Raw genomic sequence first — 15,682 nt, 5'->3', positions numbered from 1 at the left:
CTCCTTTGGTAGCACGTGGCCAGCCTCCTCGAACTGGGTATATCATCGACGAACAGCACGTCCAGATACTCCTAACACACGCCCTACAACCTCGCATGGTACAGCCTATGCATAATGTAGAGTCACCGCGCGCCACTTGTAGTCAGCAGAGTAAATCGTCGTTGGCTAGTTTGTAATGAAGGGCGAGTATCTGAATGGCAGAGAGATAGTTTACTCTAAATTGGTTTAAGTATGATTCAAAGTCATTTTTACGACAAAGTACAACTCCGATTTAAAATACAATTTTGGGCTTAATAACGTTTATTTTGGATGGGCGTTCCAACAGGTTTTAACAAATCAGTAGCAAAGTTGTATCCAAGTTGAAATCAATTATGGCTACCTTTTTCTAACCATTCATTAAGCATTTTAGATATATTTCTAAAAGTGCTGGCCATCATTGCCCAAGCCAGTCAAAAGCAGACTTCTCCGTCGCCATGAGGTTTCACGACTTTAAGCCGGCGTTGTGTCCCGAAATCCTGGCGGAGACTGATGCGCTGGGCTTCGAGCACATGACGCCCGTCCAAGCGGCCACACTACCACTCTTTCTATCCAACAAGGACGTATGTGTGGACGCTTGTACAGGAAGCGGTAAGACGCTATCCTTCGTGTTGCCCATTGTACAGCTACTCAAGGCTAAACTGGCGGACGGAAGCATCACGGCACCACGCCACGCCGACCTCACTAAACTCGTGGCCATGATTATCTCGCCTACGCGCGAGTTGGCACGTCAGATCTTTGAGTGCGCGGAGAAATTCTTCACCCGGGCACTGCCAAGTGTGCAGCTGCTGCTTTTCGTAGGCGGCACTAGTGTTGACGAGGACCTGTCACTAATCCGCGGCGCGGTGGGCAAGTGCTCAGTAGTTATTGGCACACCCGGCCGAACGGAGGACCTGCTGAACCGCTGTGTGGGTTCCAGCGTTGAGACGCGTGAGTTCGAGATGCTCATACTGGACGAGGCTGATACATTGCTGGATATGGGCTTCGAAGTGAGTCTCAACAAAATTCTGGAGCATCTACCGAAGCAAAGACGTACAGGATTATTCTCAGCCACGCAGACTCAAGAGGTGAAGGCTTTGGCACGCGCTGGACTGCGTAACCCTGCAACAATCTCCGTACAGGTAGCAAACAATACGCAGGTTACACCGGCCACCCTACAGAATTATTACTGTTTGGTAGGTCACGACCAGAGACTGTCAGCATTGCACCACTTTGTGCAGTCCAAGAAGGGCGAGAAGCTCATTGTCTTCTTCTCCACATGCGGATCTGTGGACTTTTTCAGTCGTGTGTTGGAGGAATTATTCAAGGGCAAAAATGACTTCCCGGTTGTGGCACTGCACGGCAAAATGCCGCAGAAGAAGCGTACAACGAATTACGACCACTTTTCGACCTTGAAATCGGGGCTTTTGGTGTGCACGGACGTCGTGGCGCGTGGTATCGATCTGCCCGATGTGGACTGGATCGTTCAGTATGATCCTCCACAAGACCCGAACTTCTTCGTGCACCGTGTGGGTCGTACAGCGCGTGCTGGACGCTCTGGTTGCGCTCTCTCCTTCTTGTCATCAAATGAAGACGCATACGTGAACTTTTTGAAGATTCGTAAGGTGCCGTGCGAAGAGATGACGCTCCCATTGGACACGATGGAGGATGTACTGCCCAAGGTCAAGTCGTTCATCCTGGAAGACCGTGATCTGCTCGAGAAAGGTACGAAGGCGTTTATGGCGTTTGTACGGTCGTATAAAGAGCATCAGTGCCAGTTCATTTTCCGCTTTAAGGAGCTCGACTTGGGTGCTGCTGCACGTGGCTTCTGTTTGCTTCAGTTACCCAAGATTAATGAGCTGCGTAATGTGCGCATCAACTTTGAGAAGACAGACATCAAGACTACTGACATTAAATACAAGGACAAGGCTCGCGAAAAGGAACGTCAGAAGAAACTGGCAGTCATTGCGAAGGAGAACGAGGCGCGGGACAAGAAGAACGCTGAAATGCGCGAGAAGAAGCGCAAACGACCGCTTGACGAGGAGAATCAAAAGCATCCGCGTCGTCGTGAAAAGAAGAAGGGTCTGCACCAGCAAATTGTGGAGGAATGGGACGAGTTGGCTGAGGAGGAGAAGCTCTACAAAAAGATGAAGAAGGGCAAAATCACAGAGGAGGAGTACGAGAAGGCCCTGCTTGGTAAGGCTGATAGTTCTGATGACGAGGATGACGAGGACGAAGATGGAGACATGAAGAAGAAATCAAAGTGGCAGCGTTCGGAGGAGAAGATGAAGGAGCGATTCAAAAAGAAAGAACAGGTGGTGAAGAAGACGGCGGAGCAAAAGCGTGAGGCAGCCAAGCGCGAGGAGCGGATTCGCAAGCGCAAGAAATCTCAACATGTCCAGCGCGCAATGCAAAGAGCTCAGCGCCGTGCCCGGCGCTAGTTTCATACGCTTGTGGATTCGCAACCTGACCAGGTTTGGCATTGAAGATAGAGGATAATACTATTCATTTCACTCCAGTTCTCGTTACGAAGCGAACTGCGGCAGTTCCCAAAACGTAGCTCCCGTGCGTGTGTTGTAAACGTAGGCCATGCCGGTTGTTGGATCAATCGCTTGGGCGTACACCAAACGTGCCAGCGCTCGTACACCCTCTCTTGCTTTTCGACATCGATAGAGACCTTGAAGTCGAACCGCAGCTTCGTTCTCAGTGAGTACTCGCTGTGGTTTTTGCCGCAAAGATACTGATCCAACTTGTTCTTGCTTGAGAGCCCAAGCAGCAGTGCGAGTGAGTTCGCTGTTGTAGTCACATTCAGTTCGACTTGCAATACTCTGTAGGATACTTGAAATTGACGGCGATCCTATTGACTGGAGTGCTCTGTTCCAGGATGCTGTATACGTGAAGCAAGGAAGACATCGGCTGTTTAGCAGTAGACGTGCAAGTTCCACTTAACTTTCACCACTTACCACTACATCCTGCAAGACGTCCAAGCAGAAGACAACCTTGTCGCTGGAGATGCATATCCTTCTTGAATTTCAGCATCGCATTTCGAACGGCGATCACAACGGGCAAATCGGTAGGTTCAAGTGATCCCATACCACCATTTCGCCCACCAACTGACGAGCTCCCTATCGAATTTCGAGAATTACCACGACTTGAACTAACTCACAAACCCAAAGCATAAATTCAAATAGTACCTTTCATTGCCATCGTCGCTAGAATTTCTGCCGCATATCGTTGGACAGCACCAGCGTTCTTGTGCTTGTCCATCAGTTTTGCGATACCCTTTGCACCTTCCCGGGTTGCAGCAAGTCGAATGGCTTCGTGCTGGTCCAGTGTAGAAGTAGCGGACTGTGTACGATAACCTGTCGTGGAGGGGGAAAATGGCCCCCAGCCTCCAGCAGTCCGTGCGCGAACTCTGAAACAGTAAGCTGTATCTGTTGCTAGTCCAAATATTGTGACTGTCGTGGGAGGAATCATTCCGTTTCTCGCAACGTCCTCGTAGCATAAGACTTGGAAAGCAGCAGCTCTCTTCCAAACACTCGCTTCACCTGCTCCATCGGCGCAAGCCCGACCGAAACCACGGCGTTGGATGTGAAATCCGAGCACAGTCGGAACCTCAGTACTTGAAACGGGTGTGGCCCATGTTAAAGTGATGCTGTTTAAAGTTGACGAGACGAATAAAGGTGGCGCCAGCGATACGGTTGGTGGTTCTACATGGATAAAGTTAGAGATGATGTCCAATATTTCTTGATGTGCTTATTTTTCACGTACCTGGTATTTCCCCTAGTCCGAAGTCAGTCGCGTGCTCAGCACCTAATACAGAAGGTGTTTGAGTTATATCCTGGAACTCGGCAGCGTGTTCATATCTTGTTCGAACCTGACTCTTGTATTCAGAGTGGACAAGAGCGTTGTGCTTTGCAGCATCCTCGCGAATAGCCTTGCAAACATATTTTAGCACGTCTTTAGCAAAAAGCGACGGGCGAGGATCTTGCTCAAAGCCATTTTCTTTGTCCAGCTCTGGTATTATTGCGGCTCCCCGAAATGCATCACGAAATCGAAGCAAAAAGTTGCTTACGCGCTCTTCATTTGCTCGAACTGGGGCCTCGGTGTTCACGTTACACGACTCCACCATTATGACATTAAGTAACTTGGGGTTGGTTCGCACTGCTTTCTCATGAATTTTTTCGTTTGAAGGTAGGCGCTTTCCGCTCTCAGGTAAGCCCTGAAGTCGTAGTTGCACAATTTGCTCGTATAACTGTGAGAAAAACTGCTCATGGATACGGTGATGAATCGTCTCAGTATCATCGTCGACTCTGTCTTTGGTTTCTTGGATTTGGCAAAGCTCGAGTGCAATAAACTTGTTCTTGCACGGAATATCTGTGCGCAGCATAATTTTTTGGTTAATTACAATGTAGTTGTTGGTTTACACGAACGTATACTCGTGCTGACCATTAATCATTTCAGCAAGCTCGCGTTCATGAATGGCCGTTAGGACTAGCTCTTCCTCTGACGAAAGCCTCGTTTCACTGAACAGCACATATGACCCCTCGTTGGCACCGCGAGTAACTCGAGCACCATGAGTCTACACATGCAGGTGAATTGCTGTAAAGTGGTAGTGAGAATTCCAAGCTATTGCTTACCGACAAGCACATGAAAAACGAAGAATCTGGTTCGTCAGCGCATAACTTCTTGAGCTCTTTCATGGTATCTTGGAACTCAATAACTGAAGGGTTCAGCAGCAGCTTGGAGCCCCTTTGCGAAAAGTGGTTGAAGCGTTGGCCAACTAGACTGTCGAACAGCGATATTGCCACCTCTTTGGTTTTCTCCGATAGTGCCGGGAGGTTCTTAAAATTATAGGATACGGCTACTAGTCCAAACGATTGCTTAGGTACCACTGGGGTTTGTTGGGCATCACAGTGTAAAGATTCTGGATGCTTTGCAGGTGCAGGCTGTAGCGCAAGCTCAATGGTATCTACATTCGAAAAGTAAATAATGAGAGCCAAAGATCTTTTGCTGATTGAGTAAATGAGTGACGTGTTTACCTTGAGTTACGGGAAACATTTGACGAAGCTGCTGTCGTATCTCAAGCAGCAACGCTAATTGTTTTCTGTAGATTTCGCTTTCCTCGGCGGACTTGGCTTCAAGTACCCTCCACACTTGCTCGTCATTCTGCATTTCCGATTCCGAGCTAACTCGTCAAAGTGACCACTCGTTGGCACTAAGCTCGAACGGGCGATCGTGAAGTTGGCCGGTTACTATACCGGACACGGCCTACTTTTATCAGTTCACTAATTGGTGCCAAATGAACGTCAAAAGGCTCGACGACGACAACATCGTTGCCGACTGCCCCGGGGTACCGCAGTAAAGTTTCAACAACTCTACCGCACAACGCGTGCTGAGTCGCCACGGCTCGGATGTAGGTTCTAGCTCGATTGGGATGTTCACCTCGGAGTGTCTGAACTAGCTGAGGAAAAAAATCAACCTCTTGTCTGCGGAATTTCTCTTGGTACTCTTTTTCAACTTTGTGCAGAAACTCGAGAATGACTGGCGTTCGAAATGATTCTGGAACGAAACTCATCCAGACATCGCGCTTTTTTCTGGATCCAAGCCTTGCCTTCGAAGATTGCAACATGCAACAAAGTATGAGGTGAGTTTCTGGCATATCGCTACGAATTTAAAGCTACCATCTCACCTCGAACTGTTTGTCCTCGTGTTCTTCGATTGCGGCATCGACGTATTGAGTTTCTAGTTCAATCCATGCTTTTTCAATAATCAGGAACTTAAGTTTTCGAGTGCCTTGCTTCATCCGCCACAGCCCTTGAACGAGTTTTACTCGACGTATAAAGATCCGCAATCCTCTGAAAACGCGAAAGCCGACACTTTTCACAGCCACGCTTTTCTGAAGCCACTCAATTAGAAGATGTGCTGCGCTCGCGTTCTTGTGCTTGACTACGCGATGCTGCCTCCAGATTCGGATGGTCCGCGAAAGGTGGCTTTCTAGACGATGCTGGCTCCAGTGTAGTCTAAGCATATTCAGCATTTTTTGCGTGAATGCGCTCAGCATTACAATGGGCTGCATGTTTTGCGCTTCGTACAGTAACTGCTCACGTATACGTTTTTGCTGGCGTGTCTGGGCTCGAAACTCGGAGGAAGCCTCAATCACCCTGCGCTCATAATTTTCATCTTCTTGTGCCTTCCTGATTCTGTTGTTTTCGAGTCGATTTTCGTGTGTGCTAACCCACTGTTGGTGTCGCTCTTGGAGTAGCTGCAAAACAAAAAAAATTAGACCCTGTAGAATCCTCTTCCATGCAGCAACTTGCTTTACCATTTTCTTAAAAGCTGCTGCCATGTTGAAACCCATCGGAGACGAAGCACCACCAGCTAATACAGTCCGGTGATAGTACGCTCGCATGCGCTCATAGCCCCGAATTGTCTCCCAAAAAGCAGCGTGGTCATCATCTGAAATCGGTAGCAGCTTAAGCCGCTGCTTCATTTTCTTCAGTTGATCATCCGCCGTTACCGCAGCACCAGCCTCCGTTGTAGTGACATTTAGTACGTTACTGCGATTTAGCCCGTCCGGTGACGGAACGTCAAACGCGCTCGACGAGGGCTGTTGGTTCAGAGATCCCAATTGTTGTACAGGGGGTTTAGTCTTAGCTAATTGCCGCTCCAGCGACGCCAGCGCCAGCTTCTTAGACTCATCTTCTCCTTGTTGTTTTTCATTATTGGGTACCGCGTTGCTGGCCCCTTTCAATAGTTTCTTGTGCTTGGAGAAGAAAATCTCGTTCGATGTCGACATCAACGGCGCCAAGTACACTATAAGGGCGACAAATTGTGCGCACATTTGGTCAGCACCACGAATCGCATTAAATGATGCGCTCGCAATTGTTTCTCACACCCGCACCTACTCGAGTGTCTTCCTTATCAACAGCTAGAGCTCCCGCGGGCATCGGATACTGCGGCAGGATCGGCAGCAGCGAGCGCTTCTTCGAAGAAATGAGACGCATTGCATCAACCTCCCCATTTCCTTGCGCCTTGACTTCATCCTCCATCTCCACGCTGCGGTCTATTGCAATTCAGTGTGCAGTACGAGCACTGCCGAATCGACCATCACTCCGCGTCCAAAGTTGAAGTTTATTTTCAGCGAATCAGACGAAAGGTCGAAGTTGAAGCTAACAATAGCAACATGAAACCAAACGCCAAGGATAGCTAGAGTTCCTGGGATGCCTGTGCGTCCACTGGAAAGACGGAGACGCAATTGCCAACTGCTACTTGCGACGCATAGATAAGCTCAGCTAAGGTGTTGCGACCCGCATCTCCGGCCAGGAGCAGTACGTGACAAGAGACAGCAGACGCCACTCCGCTCTCGACTGCGCGCTTTGTTTCGTAGAGATATCATAGCGAGCCGATTGCGACTGCGTGAGCTGCTTATTTTTGATACCAATCCAGTGATCTACTCGCACCCACTACCATAGAGCTGGAGTAATGCCATCGGACACACCGCTCCACAAGGCAGCTCACAACGGTGACAAGGGCGCTTGCCTACAGATTCTGGAGGAGAAGTCAGTAGATGTCAATGCACCTGGAGCTGGCGATCGACGGGCTCTGCACCGTGCTGCAGGAGGTAATCACGCAGAATTGTGCACGCTGTTACTGGATAAAGGCGCAGAAATTGACGGGGTACGTGCTTGTATCTTGTGTAGTCACTTGTGTTTAGTGCTAAAAGGATATTGCTGTTTTTTTTACGTTTTGTAGGCGGATAAAAGTGGTCGAACAGCACTACATTGGGCGTCTATCAGTGGTCACAAAGAGGCTACATTGGTGTTGCTGCAGAAGGGAGCAAACATTAATGCAGAGACCACAACGGGGATGACGGCACTCCACGGCGCAGCTGAGGGCGGTAAAGTGGAAATAGTTAGACTGCTGATGGAGAACAAGGCGGATTCCGCCAAGAAAGACGCAAACGGGAAGTTGCCTTTCGACTACGCAATGGACGGCAAACATAAAGCTGTAGTAAAAGTGCTCAAGGAAATGGGAGACGCAGCTGCGCAAAGCGCATCCTGTGTTATTCAATAGCCGTCCGAATACCCGCTGCGATGACTCTCGCCGCAACCGAATTCTTATTTGACCTCATAATACAAATTCAAGAGCTGCAAGCAAGAAAATGTATTACGAGATCAGCGGTCTACAATATGATGCTAGCGATAAAATGCCTTTGCACTATCCTTCGTACGTTTACCAGTCGTTCTTGTGGTAAAGCTTGCCCTTAATGCTGAGCTTGGCCGAGTTGCGCGACCGTCGCTTGCCACCTGCTTTTTGGCGTGCCTGTCGATCGCGTTGCACTCGCTGCTTAATGATCTCGTTCTCTACAGCGAACGAATCCTGCGCTTCTTCATCGTCGACTTCACCGCTGATCTCCTCCTCGGATCCATCGGCCTGGTCATCAAGAGTCGTGGCTTCAACTCCTTGTACAAGGTCCGGTACCTCTGCGTCGCCGTCCTCTTCCTCTCCTTCGCTTTCCTCTTCACTTTCGTCCTCGTTATCATCGTCACTGTCACTTTCCTCAACGTTCTGGTGAGCCGAGAAAATCGAGAGCTACGTCAACAGAAGATCAACAATTACCAGTCAGTCTGTTGACTCGCACATCATATTTTACAATGAAACAGCATCTTACGTCGTGCACTTTTTCGCCAAACTCCTTGCCAAAGCCGCTTGCCTCCACATCCTCGTCCAATCGGACGTTTTCATCGGCCACGATGTCCTTCAGCTTCGGAACACGCTATAATTGCAGGGAAACACATCATCAGCACAATCACGTATCACACGCATAGCTGCTTAGACTTCTGTTTACGTCAGGTGTGTAGGCGCCGCCTTGCAGCCGCGAGAAGAATTTCACGAGTCCGTGCACATCGCGATCAAACAGCCTGCGGACAAACAGCATGTCAGAAAGTGTGTACATGCGACGACACCGAAACTGCACTTACTCAGCAGCGTTCGGGTGCGACGTCGAGATCATCTGCGGGAAATCGATCATGGTGATTTTGCCATCGTCTCCGATCATAATGTTGAACTCGTTGAAGTCACAGTGCACCAGTCCGTATTCCGCCAGTCGCACAACAATCGACATGGCCGTGTCATAGGCATCTTTCGAGTTGGCAAGACGGCGCACTTGGTTAAGCGGGTAGCCATCTACAAGACTCATGCAGATCGCGTGGCGGTTGCAGTCGATAGGCGTCGGCGTCGGGAAATCACGGTCGTACAGGGCCTACAATACCAACAGTGAGCGGGACCGCACAAAAAGGGCCAAGGCTATCAGATACAATTTTACCTTCAGGAAGGCGTACTCCTTCATAGCCGAGAGGCGTGACATATAGAACCAGCTGACTGACTTTCGGTTCTTCAGGTAATCTCGCTTGGATTTAACGGCGCGGAACGACGTGCGTCCAAGACGGTGGAACTTGATGGCCACCTCCGTGCCGTCCTCCTGTGTGGCCAGGTAGATGTCGGACTCTTTGCCAACGCCGATCTGGCGGCCCAAGCCCGTGATGTGGCCGCGCTGCAGGAACACACGCAGCGCTAGGTAGTCGTATCCATTGTAAGTGAGGCGGAAACCGTTGTAGGCGTTGCCGTCGTGCGCGATGAGCTTGTTACGAAGCAAGTGCGACAGAATTTTCTGCACACCACCATGACGCAGTTTGGCGATGCTGGTGATGAGCTCCACGGGCACCACCTCGTGGTTCTTCATGCCCATTTCGATGGCTGTCAGCACGCGGAAGTGCTCCTTGGTAAGGTAACGCATTGCGGTCACGTCGAGCTTCATGGTGACTGGGCAGAGACTCCTGGAATTGCTGTCGCTTTATGATTTTGCCGACGCCAGTCAAAAATGGGGTTAAGAACATAGACGAAGCAAATAGATAACGGTTAGTGGTAGATAGATCAGTTTACATTTACTCTCGTTTTAGTAATAAAAAAAATGTTACACTTGGTTTTAGGTTTGAAATTCATTGGCATTTTGTCCATAGATTACGATGTCAGTCCGGTTCGCGTTGAAGGCGTCGAAGAAGCGGCGGCGACAGATTGAGAACGACAAGAAGCTTCAGGCGCCACTAAGTGGTACATTTTCTACAATTGAGTCATTGCAACAGGAAAAAAACAATGGTCCATCCAGGCGAGTGAAGAGCCAGGTGGGGCTGCTCGAAGATGTCCAAGCAAAGGTGAAGCGCCTGAAGGAAGAAGGCAATACGCTCGCAGAGGCCGGCAAGTTTCGAGCGGCAACGGGAAGATGGAAGGAAGCCCTGGCTGTAGATCCAGACAACGCGGCGCTATATGAGCTTCTGGCGCAGGCGTCCATGGCTGTGTGTGAGGACTTCCAGGCCGTCCAGTTTGCACGCAAAGCGACCGAGTTGGCGCCAACCTGGAGTGACGGATTCCTCACTCTCGCTCGGTGTCAACTGAACTTTGGCGAGTTGTTGCTAGCTCGTGAAGCTCTGGAGCAGGTTGGTCACAAGTGCAGTAGTTCACAAGTGCAGTGGTTAATAACGAAGTTCCTGATGTTGCTTCGATCACGTTTGGTTTGCTAGGCTGTCGAGCATAATGGCGGCGTGGAGACGGAGGAAATGGCGTCTGATTGTCAGGACATCGAGGAACTCCTAATGAAACAAGAGCAGGTACTGCGCAAGCGTGATGAAGAAGCAGCACACGAAGTGGAAGCAGACAAACTGGAGGTCATCTCTTGCTTCAAGCACCTCAGTTTTCGAGCCAAGGCAATTGACATGAGCGAAGAAACCCGCAAATGAGTAAAGCAAATAAGTATGGACAAGTAAATTTAAAAAGGTGGAGCTGATCCTCTTGGTTCACGGTGGACGATCGTCCCTGGCTTGGCGGGGATCTATATACTATAGCAACTAACTTACAAATGCTGGTGGGCTTGCCCAATCCGGCTAATCTTCCCTGCCTCACTCATCAACTTGTCTCCTGCCACGCGTGGTCGAGGATATCTCCATATATACATAAGATATATACATTCGCGCAAGCTTCAGCAGGCTGTGTGCAATGGCAATCATGATGATTCTCCTTCCAACTGGCTGACGCTTGAATGTGGCTCGCTCGCTGTTTACGAGCAAAGCTTGCTGCCTTCAATTGTGTACGACGAAGGCTCGCCGTGGGGAGCGGTATCATAGGACGACGAGTAGTCATCCTGCTGATCCGTGATAAAGTGCATGTACGACCGCTTGCGGGACCCACTACGGTCGGTGTCCGGTTGTCTTGCCGTCTGTGGTGCGTAGCAGTCGTAGGGCTCATAGTCCGATTTGTCTTCCGTCTGTGGTTCGTGTCTCGTGTCGAATAATGAGTCGATCTTCTGACTCATGAGGAAACACAATGTTGTGGCGGCAGCGGCGATGTACTCTTGGTCCACGGGATCACAGTTACCCGGATCCAGACGCCGCACTTTCTTTCGTGGGGTCTTGCGTGGACTGTCTTGGACGGCACCGTGTTCTGGAGTAGAGGGAGCCGTGTTACTGCCATCAACGGAGTCTCCTGCTGTGGATCCAGAATGCGTCTCAGCAGCCAGAGTCGCCATTTCGGGGACCTTGCCACTCTGTTTCTTTTCTGCTTTGAGCTTGGCCACCTTGAGCAGGTACTTCTGGGCATGTGTGCGCACCTGGGTCACCGAACGTGTGCGGACCACTTGCTGCACACGTTTCCACTTGTGACCGTGGATGCGGAATCCCTCTAAGAAGCGCTCGTGCTCGTCCGCTGTCCAGCGTCCACCGCGGATCGGCTGGTTGATGTTGCCGCCGCGTGTGGATGTTGCCGTATTTTCAGCCTCTTGGTCCGCCTCTTCTTCGTCAGCAGGTGCCGGTGCAATACGGCGTGAGTTGGGCGACGGTGACGTCTGTCGAGCTGGAGACGAGTCAGCGCTAAGCTGTTGGTGTTGGTGGCGAGTGGAGATGTACTGGTTCTCTTCCTCGTAGTTCTGTGGAACCATTGACACCTCGGGCTTGGTGAGAAGCGGCTTGCCGAAGCTGTGGAGCGACGGGAGGCTGAACTTGGGCATGGCGCTGTTGGAGGCGCTACCGGAGCTACTGCGGTTGAGGATATTGGCGAGGCCGAAGCCAGAGGATCCACGCCACGGTTCTGATTCCTGTGCGATTGGAAGGGTAGCAGAGGTTAGCGACTTGTGTCTGTGTTGGTTAAGGTCGTGGCGGCGAGAGCGCACCTTTTTCAATGGCCCATCGTGTTCATGTCGTCTGTAGCTTTCGTCGCCGTAGGCTTCTCTCTTGACGCGGTCCATACTGGCACGTTGTGTGTTCGAGGCCGGTGGCTATATATATACTACCTCGGCCGTTGATGTGCGTGTCACTAACGGCGGTCACGTCGGTGAAGAGCCGTATGAAACGTCAGAGGGATCGTCGAGTGCTGAGTCGGCTGCAACAAAGCAAAGTCGGAGTGAGAACGCCGATCTTGGAGAGTCTTGGAGTGACTGAGAACGGATGCGAGCGGGATGGAGGAATGGATGGATCCACTTCCTCATGCGCCGCCTGCAACCGCAAACCCAAACACACACACCAACCGCGCCCAGCTGGCGCGTGTTGCAAATTCAGCGCGGCAGCAGCCGCAAAACATGCAGCACAGGCGGAAGAGCGGTGGCGTGTAAATGGCATGCACAGCAGTCTATAGAGGAACTTACCTCGGCGTCGCGGTCTGGGCTGTCGAGACCTGGAGATCTGTTCCGCTCTCTCGGTGCTTTTTGAGCTTTGTGTGGTCTGGGCGAGACAAGATCGACGCTTGACGGTTTGCACTTGGCTCACCTCGTTCGTTCGCGCGCTGGCCCTTCATAGTAAGTCCAAGTCAACTTTGAGGCGATTCAGTTTTCTTGGAGGTTAGGGCAGAAGCTCGCGGGGGAAGAGCCGGGCCGGCAACAGGCATTGGCAACATCACTGGATGGCATGTCGCGACGTCGTAACGAAGAAGATCGCGAGCATGAGACCAGCAGAGCTTTCCGCCTGTCGAGGCCCTGCTGTCGTGCTGAGTGCTGCCAACTTGCGAGTGCCGAGGCAACGTAGCCCAGAGAAGGAGTTATGGTTGCAGCTGTTCGTGGCTTGCGGCATTCTTTCCACAATTCCTCTTCACTTGATGTGGTACCGCGCGTCCAAGTCAAGTCGCCGCGATAAAAGATCGGCGGACGGCGTCACCTCTGTGTTTGGAAGCAGGGATTCCTCCCTTCGCACATAGAAGTCCACGCGCGGAGGTTTTGTATCCTCGCTAGATTTTGGCAGTTGGCACGGCGGGGGTAGATAGGCAAGGGCGTGAAGCAAAGTTCAGCGACGAGCGGAGCCCCTCGAGCTCGGAAGCCAGCACTGCAAAGTGCACCTGATAAAGTCGCGAGAGACAGGCAGCGTGATGTGCATGAGAAAGATTGGCCACACAGGGCGCTGATTGGCTGATCCGAAAAGGCGTAGGGAAGGCAAAAGTATCTTGCCAAGAGTTCAGTTCACCAGGGCCAGTTCACCACTCGCAGCGATTTGTCTCCAGCCGCTCTGCGCAGCAAAGCTCACTACGGGCCGTAGGTCTGACGCAGTTCGTGAAGGAAGCTGCTCAGCAAGCTGCTGAGCTGCTGAAGCCGCGAATCCGTTCTCTTCTGGTCACCACACGCGCGCGTTGAATCAACGTGCTGTATACATGTAACATGTAATAAAGCTCTTTTTTTCGCAGGTGGGATTGATTCTCGGGCTGTGAAGGTAGGATGCACCCCCATGGATCGCCGCCTTGATGCGTGGCTCTTCTTCTGCTTGTCGATCGCTCGAGGTAGCGTGGCAAGCAGGCATCCCTACAACACGACACAGAGCTCCTGAGAGTGTAGAGCAGTCCACCCTCGCTAATAAAAAGCCAGCGTATCCGATCTAAGTTTAGATGGCGCTATTTGTGCTGAATCTAGCGCAAGTGCTTGCTTGCCAGCAGGATGAAAAGCGCTACACACGAGTAGTTTATTGACATGGTGGACAAGTCGGAGCTGGTTGCGTACGAGCGCGAGAAGCGCCTGTACAAGGACGCCTACGTGGAGAACTTCCGCTCAGTGCGCTACTTCCCGTCACTGGCCACCATCGGCGCCGGACGGACGGACGGTGACAGCATCGTCTTGGTGCAGGAGCCGCAGGTCCCGGACGCCGATTGCACGCCGCCGAAAGACGTGCGATCCAGGCTCGACGATGTCGCGAGCCGCCTCATCCCGCCAGGCTCGGTCTGTCTTTCTTGAAGTTTAGGATTCGCGTCGACCTGACGATCGCACGATTCACTGACGTCTGCTTCGTTCATGCATGGGTCCACTTGCAGCTCGAGGAGATCTTCGACACGACGCTGCCGCTGACGACGTTCCGGTCTGCCATTATGTGCAAGCATTCCAAAGCTCGCCAAGAACGGCGTGCAGCCGAAGCCGCCTCTGGCGCAGGTTCTGCTTCCAAGGCCGACCTGGTAACGGCAGCCTGCCGATACAAAGGTTACAGCAAAACGGTGCGACTACATACCTTGACTGCATGTAGATTCAGCCCTATCCAATCCTCTGCTTATCTTCCCACTAAAAGCGTTGCATTGGACTCATGCATGCACACGATCGACAGCCAGGCGTGTTCAAGCCTACCAGCGTTGCGGAGGCCAAGAGTGCCATTCAGCGCAAGGTCACATACGACGGACAACCGTTCCAGGACAAACCGCGCTCCATGCGATCGGTACGACGACGCAACTGCGACGTGGATTGCAATCTGTGGAGCTTTTTTCAATAGAGCTAACATCGTTCGTGTGCGCGATCTTTTCTGCAGGTCACGCCGCGCACACTGCGCGGCACAGACGCGCCGCCACCGTGGGCCACCAACAACCCCACGAATGCTCGCAAAGAGATTTGCGGCCGAACCTACTTCAACGTGCCGCCCGAGGGTTCCATTAAGGCCGACCGCAAGTACACGCAGGAGTTCATCCGCCTTAGCATGGAGGCCTACCACGCCGGTCGCCGTCACGTTGCCACGGACGACAAGAGAGATTCGCGCTAGATACTTTCTGCTACAGTAGATACTTTTTGGCCATCGGAACTGTATTTTTTTCTCATCGTATAGTACCACGGTTGGTCCACCCCACAACAACAAACTTGATCTCCCAGAAGCGTTGGCAGCACTCGTTCGTTAGACCAGAACGGATTCCACACAAGATACAAGCTACCCGCTCGCTCAGTCAGATCGATCAGCGCAGTCTTGCGCGAGGAGCAGGTGAGCTCAATGCCGTCTCAGAGACGACTGCTGCAACTTTCCAAATTTCGAACCAAAAAAGATAGTGAGAAAAATAGAACCTAAAGTGAATACACCCGAAAGGCATTCCATTGCAGATGCTATGGCAGAGTCCGCCGCTGTGGCAGCGGCGCTGCCTTCATGATCTAGCACTAAAGCTCTAGTGCAACAGAAATTCTGCTCCCCCATCACAACGAGGTGATACTTCCAGGCGACCAGTTTGATATAGTACATGTATCTCAATCACCTTGGAAGGAGATGATCGAGTGAAATGGCGAGGCTGTCGTTATTGTAGCATGAAAAATGTAGCATGTAAAATACAGCAACCGCGACACACACAAAAATTGATCAGTCCTGACAAAGATTCAGGGGTATGATATCGAAGTGCTGAG

The 15,682-nt window shown here is 51.3% G+C and overlaps 8 protein-coding genes across 17 annotated transcripts; 4 read left to right on the top strand and 4 right to left on the bottom strand.

Annotated features, from left to right (window-relative positions):
* The first annotated feature begins 463 nt into the window (after positions 1-463).
* PPTG_13511 (hypothetical protein) lies at positions 464-2,566 on the top strand. Its single transcript, XM_008909237.1, has 2 exons — positions 464-1,157; positions 1,216-2,566. The coding sequence occupies exon 2, from the start codon at positions 1,383-1,385 to the stop codon at positions 2,454-2,456; it is 1,074 nt and encodes a 357-aa protein (XP_008907485.1). The 5' UTR covers positions 464-1,157; positions 1,216-1,382; the 3' UTR covers positions 2,457-2,566.
* On the bottom strand, positions 2,481-5,190 carry PPTG_13510 (the record flags this gene model as incomplete). Of its 2 annotated transcripts, XM_008909235.1 has the most annotated exons (7): positions 2,481-2,902; positions 2,979-3,140; positions 3,210-3,725; positions 3,787-4,392; positions 4,465-4,597; positions 4,656-4,987; positions 5,058-5,190. In XM_008909235.1, the coding sequence occupies 7 exons, from the start codon at positions 5,188-5,190 to the stop codon at positions 2,541-2,543; spliced, it is 2,244 nt and encodes a 747-aa protein (XP_008907483.1). In that variant the 3' UTR covers positions 2,481-2,540. The 2 variants fall into 2 exon arrangements, with proteins under 2 accessions (XP_008907483.1, XP_008907484.1); XM_008909236.1 differs by lacking the exons at positions 2,481-2,902; positions 2,979-3,140 and having other exon boundaries at positions 3,169-3,725.
* A 43-nt stretch (positions 5,191-5,233) lies between these two features.
* PPTG_13509 (hypothetical protein) lies at positions 5,234-7,067 on the bottom strand (the record flags this gene model as incomplete). Its single annotated transcript, XM_008909234.1, has 4 exons — positions 5,234-5,629; positions 5,708-6,280; positions 6,341-6,831; positions 6,920-7,067. 4 exons carry the CDS (start codon positions 7,065-7,067, stop codon positions 5,234-5,236), a joined length of 1,608 nt encoding a protein of 535 aa, XP_008907482.1.
* Positions 7,068-7,185: 118 nt separating this feature from the next.
* On the top strand, positions 7,186-8,298 carry PPTG_13508 (hypothetical protein). The gene is made up of 2 exons (XM_008909233.1): positions 7,186-7,695; positions 7,771-8,298. The coding sequence occupies exons 1-2, from the start codon at positions 7,501-7,503 to the stop codon at positions 8,089-8,091; spliced, it is 516 nt and encodes a 171-aa protein (XP_008907481.1). The 5' UTR covers positions 7,186-7,500; the 3' UTR covers positions 8,092-8,298.
* PPTG_13507 (Atypical/RIO/RIO2 protein kinase) lies at positions 8,025-9,926 on the bottom strand. Its single transcript, XM_008909232.1, has 5 exons — positions 9,344-9,926; positions 9,000-9,280; positions 8,867-8,939; positions 8,690-8,794; positions 8,025-8,610 (listed from the first exon to the last, which is right to left on the bottom strand). Exons 1-5 carry the CDS (start codon positions 9,833-9,835, stop codon positions 8,251-8,253), a joined length of 1,311 nt encoding a protein of 436 aa, XP_008907480.1. The 5' UTR covers positions 9,836-9,926; the 3' UTR covers positions 8,025-8,250.
* Positions 9,927-10,007: 81 nt separating this feature from the next.
* Positions 10,008-11,140, top strand: PPTG_13506 (hypothetical protein). The gene is made up of 2 exons (XM_008909231.1): positions 10,008-10,511; positions 10,596-11,140. The coding sequence occupies exons 1-2, from the start codon at positions 10,044-10,046 to the stop codon at positions 10,809-10,811; spliced, it is 684 nt and encodes a 227-aa protein (XP_008907479.1). The 5' UTR covers positions 10,008-10,043; the 3' UTR covers positions 10,812-11,140.
* On the bottom strand, positions 10,809-13,375 carry PPTG_13505 (hypothetical protein). 4 transcript variants are annotated; one of them, XM_008909229.1, is made up of 3 exons: positions 12,707-13,375; positions 12,236-12,444; positions 10,809-12,160 (listed from the first exon to the last, which is right to left on the bottom strand). In XM_008909229.1, the coding sequence occupies exons 2-3, from the start codon at positions 12,308-12,310 to the stop codon at positions 11,129-11,131; spliced, it is 1,107 nt and encodes a 368-aa protein (XP_008907477.1). In that variant the 5' UTR covers positions 12,311-12,444; positions 12,707-13,375; the 3' UTR covers positions 10,809-11,128. The 4 variants fall into 4 exon arrangements, with proteins under 4 accessions (XP_008907477.1, XP_008907478.1, XP_008907476.1 ...); XM_008909230.1 differs by having other exon boundaries at positions 12,828-13,375; XM_008909228.1 differs by having other exon boundaries at positions 12,236-13,375.
* On the top strand, positions 12,955-15,372 carry PPTG_13504 (hypothetical protein). Of its 6 annotated transcripts, none has more exons than XM_008909224.1 (4): positions 12,955-14,257; positions 14,350-14,526; positions 14,634-14,741; positions 14,832-15,372. In XM_008909224.1, the coding sequence occupies exons 1-4, from the start codon at positions 14,012-14,014 to the stop codon at positions 15,057-15,059; spliced, it is 759 nt and encodes a 252-aa protein (XP_008907472.1). In that variant the 5' UTR covers positions 12,955-14,011; the 3' UTR covers positions 15,060-15,372. The 6 variants fall into 6 exon arrangements, with proteins under 6 accessions (XP_008907472.1, XP_008907471.1, XP_008907474.1 ...); XM_008909223.1 differs by having other exon boundaries at positions 14,598-14,741; XM_008909226.1 differs by having other exon boundaries at positions 14,634-15,372.
* Positions 15,373-15,682: the final 310 nt, after the last annotated feature.

This window comes from Phytophthora parasitica, assembly GCF_000247585.1.
Source record: "Phytophthora parasitica INRA-310 unplaced genomic scaffold supercont2.33, whole genome shotgun sequence".
Lineage (NCBI taxonomy): Eukaryota > Oomycota > Peronosporomycetes > Peronosporales > Peronosporaceae > Phytophthora > Phytophthora nicotianae.
Note: the sequence above shows the minus strand (reverse complement) of the source record. Positions and strands in the feature narration are given on the sequence as shown.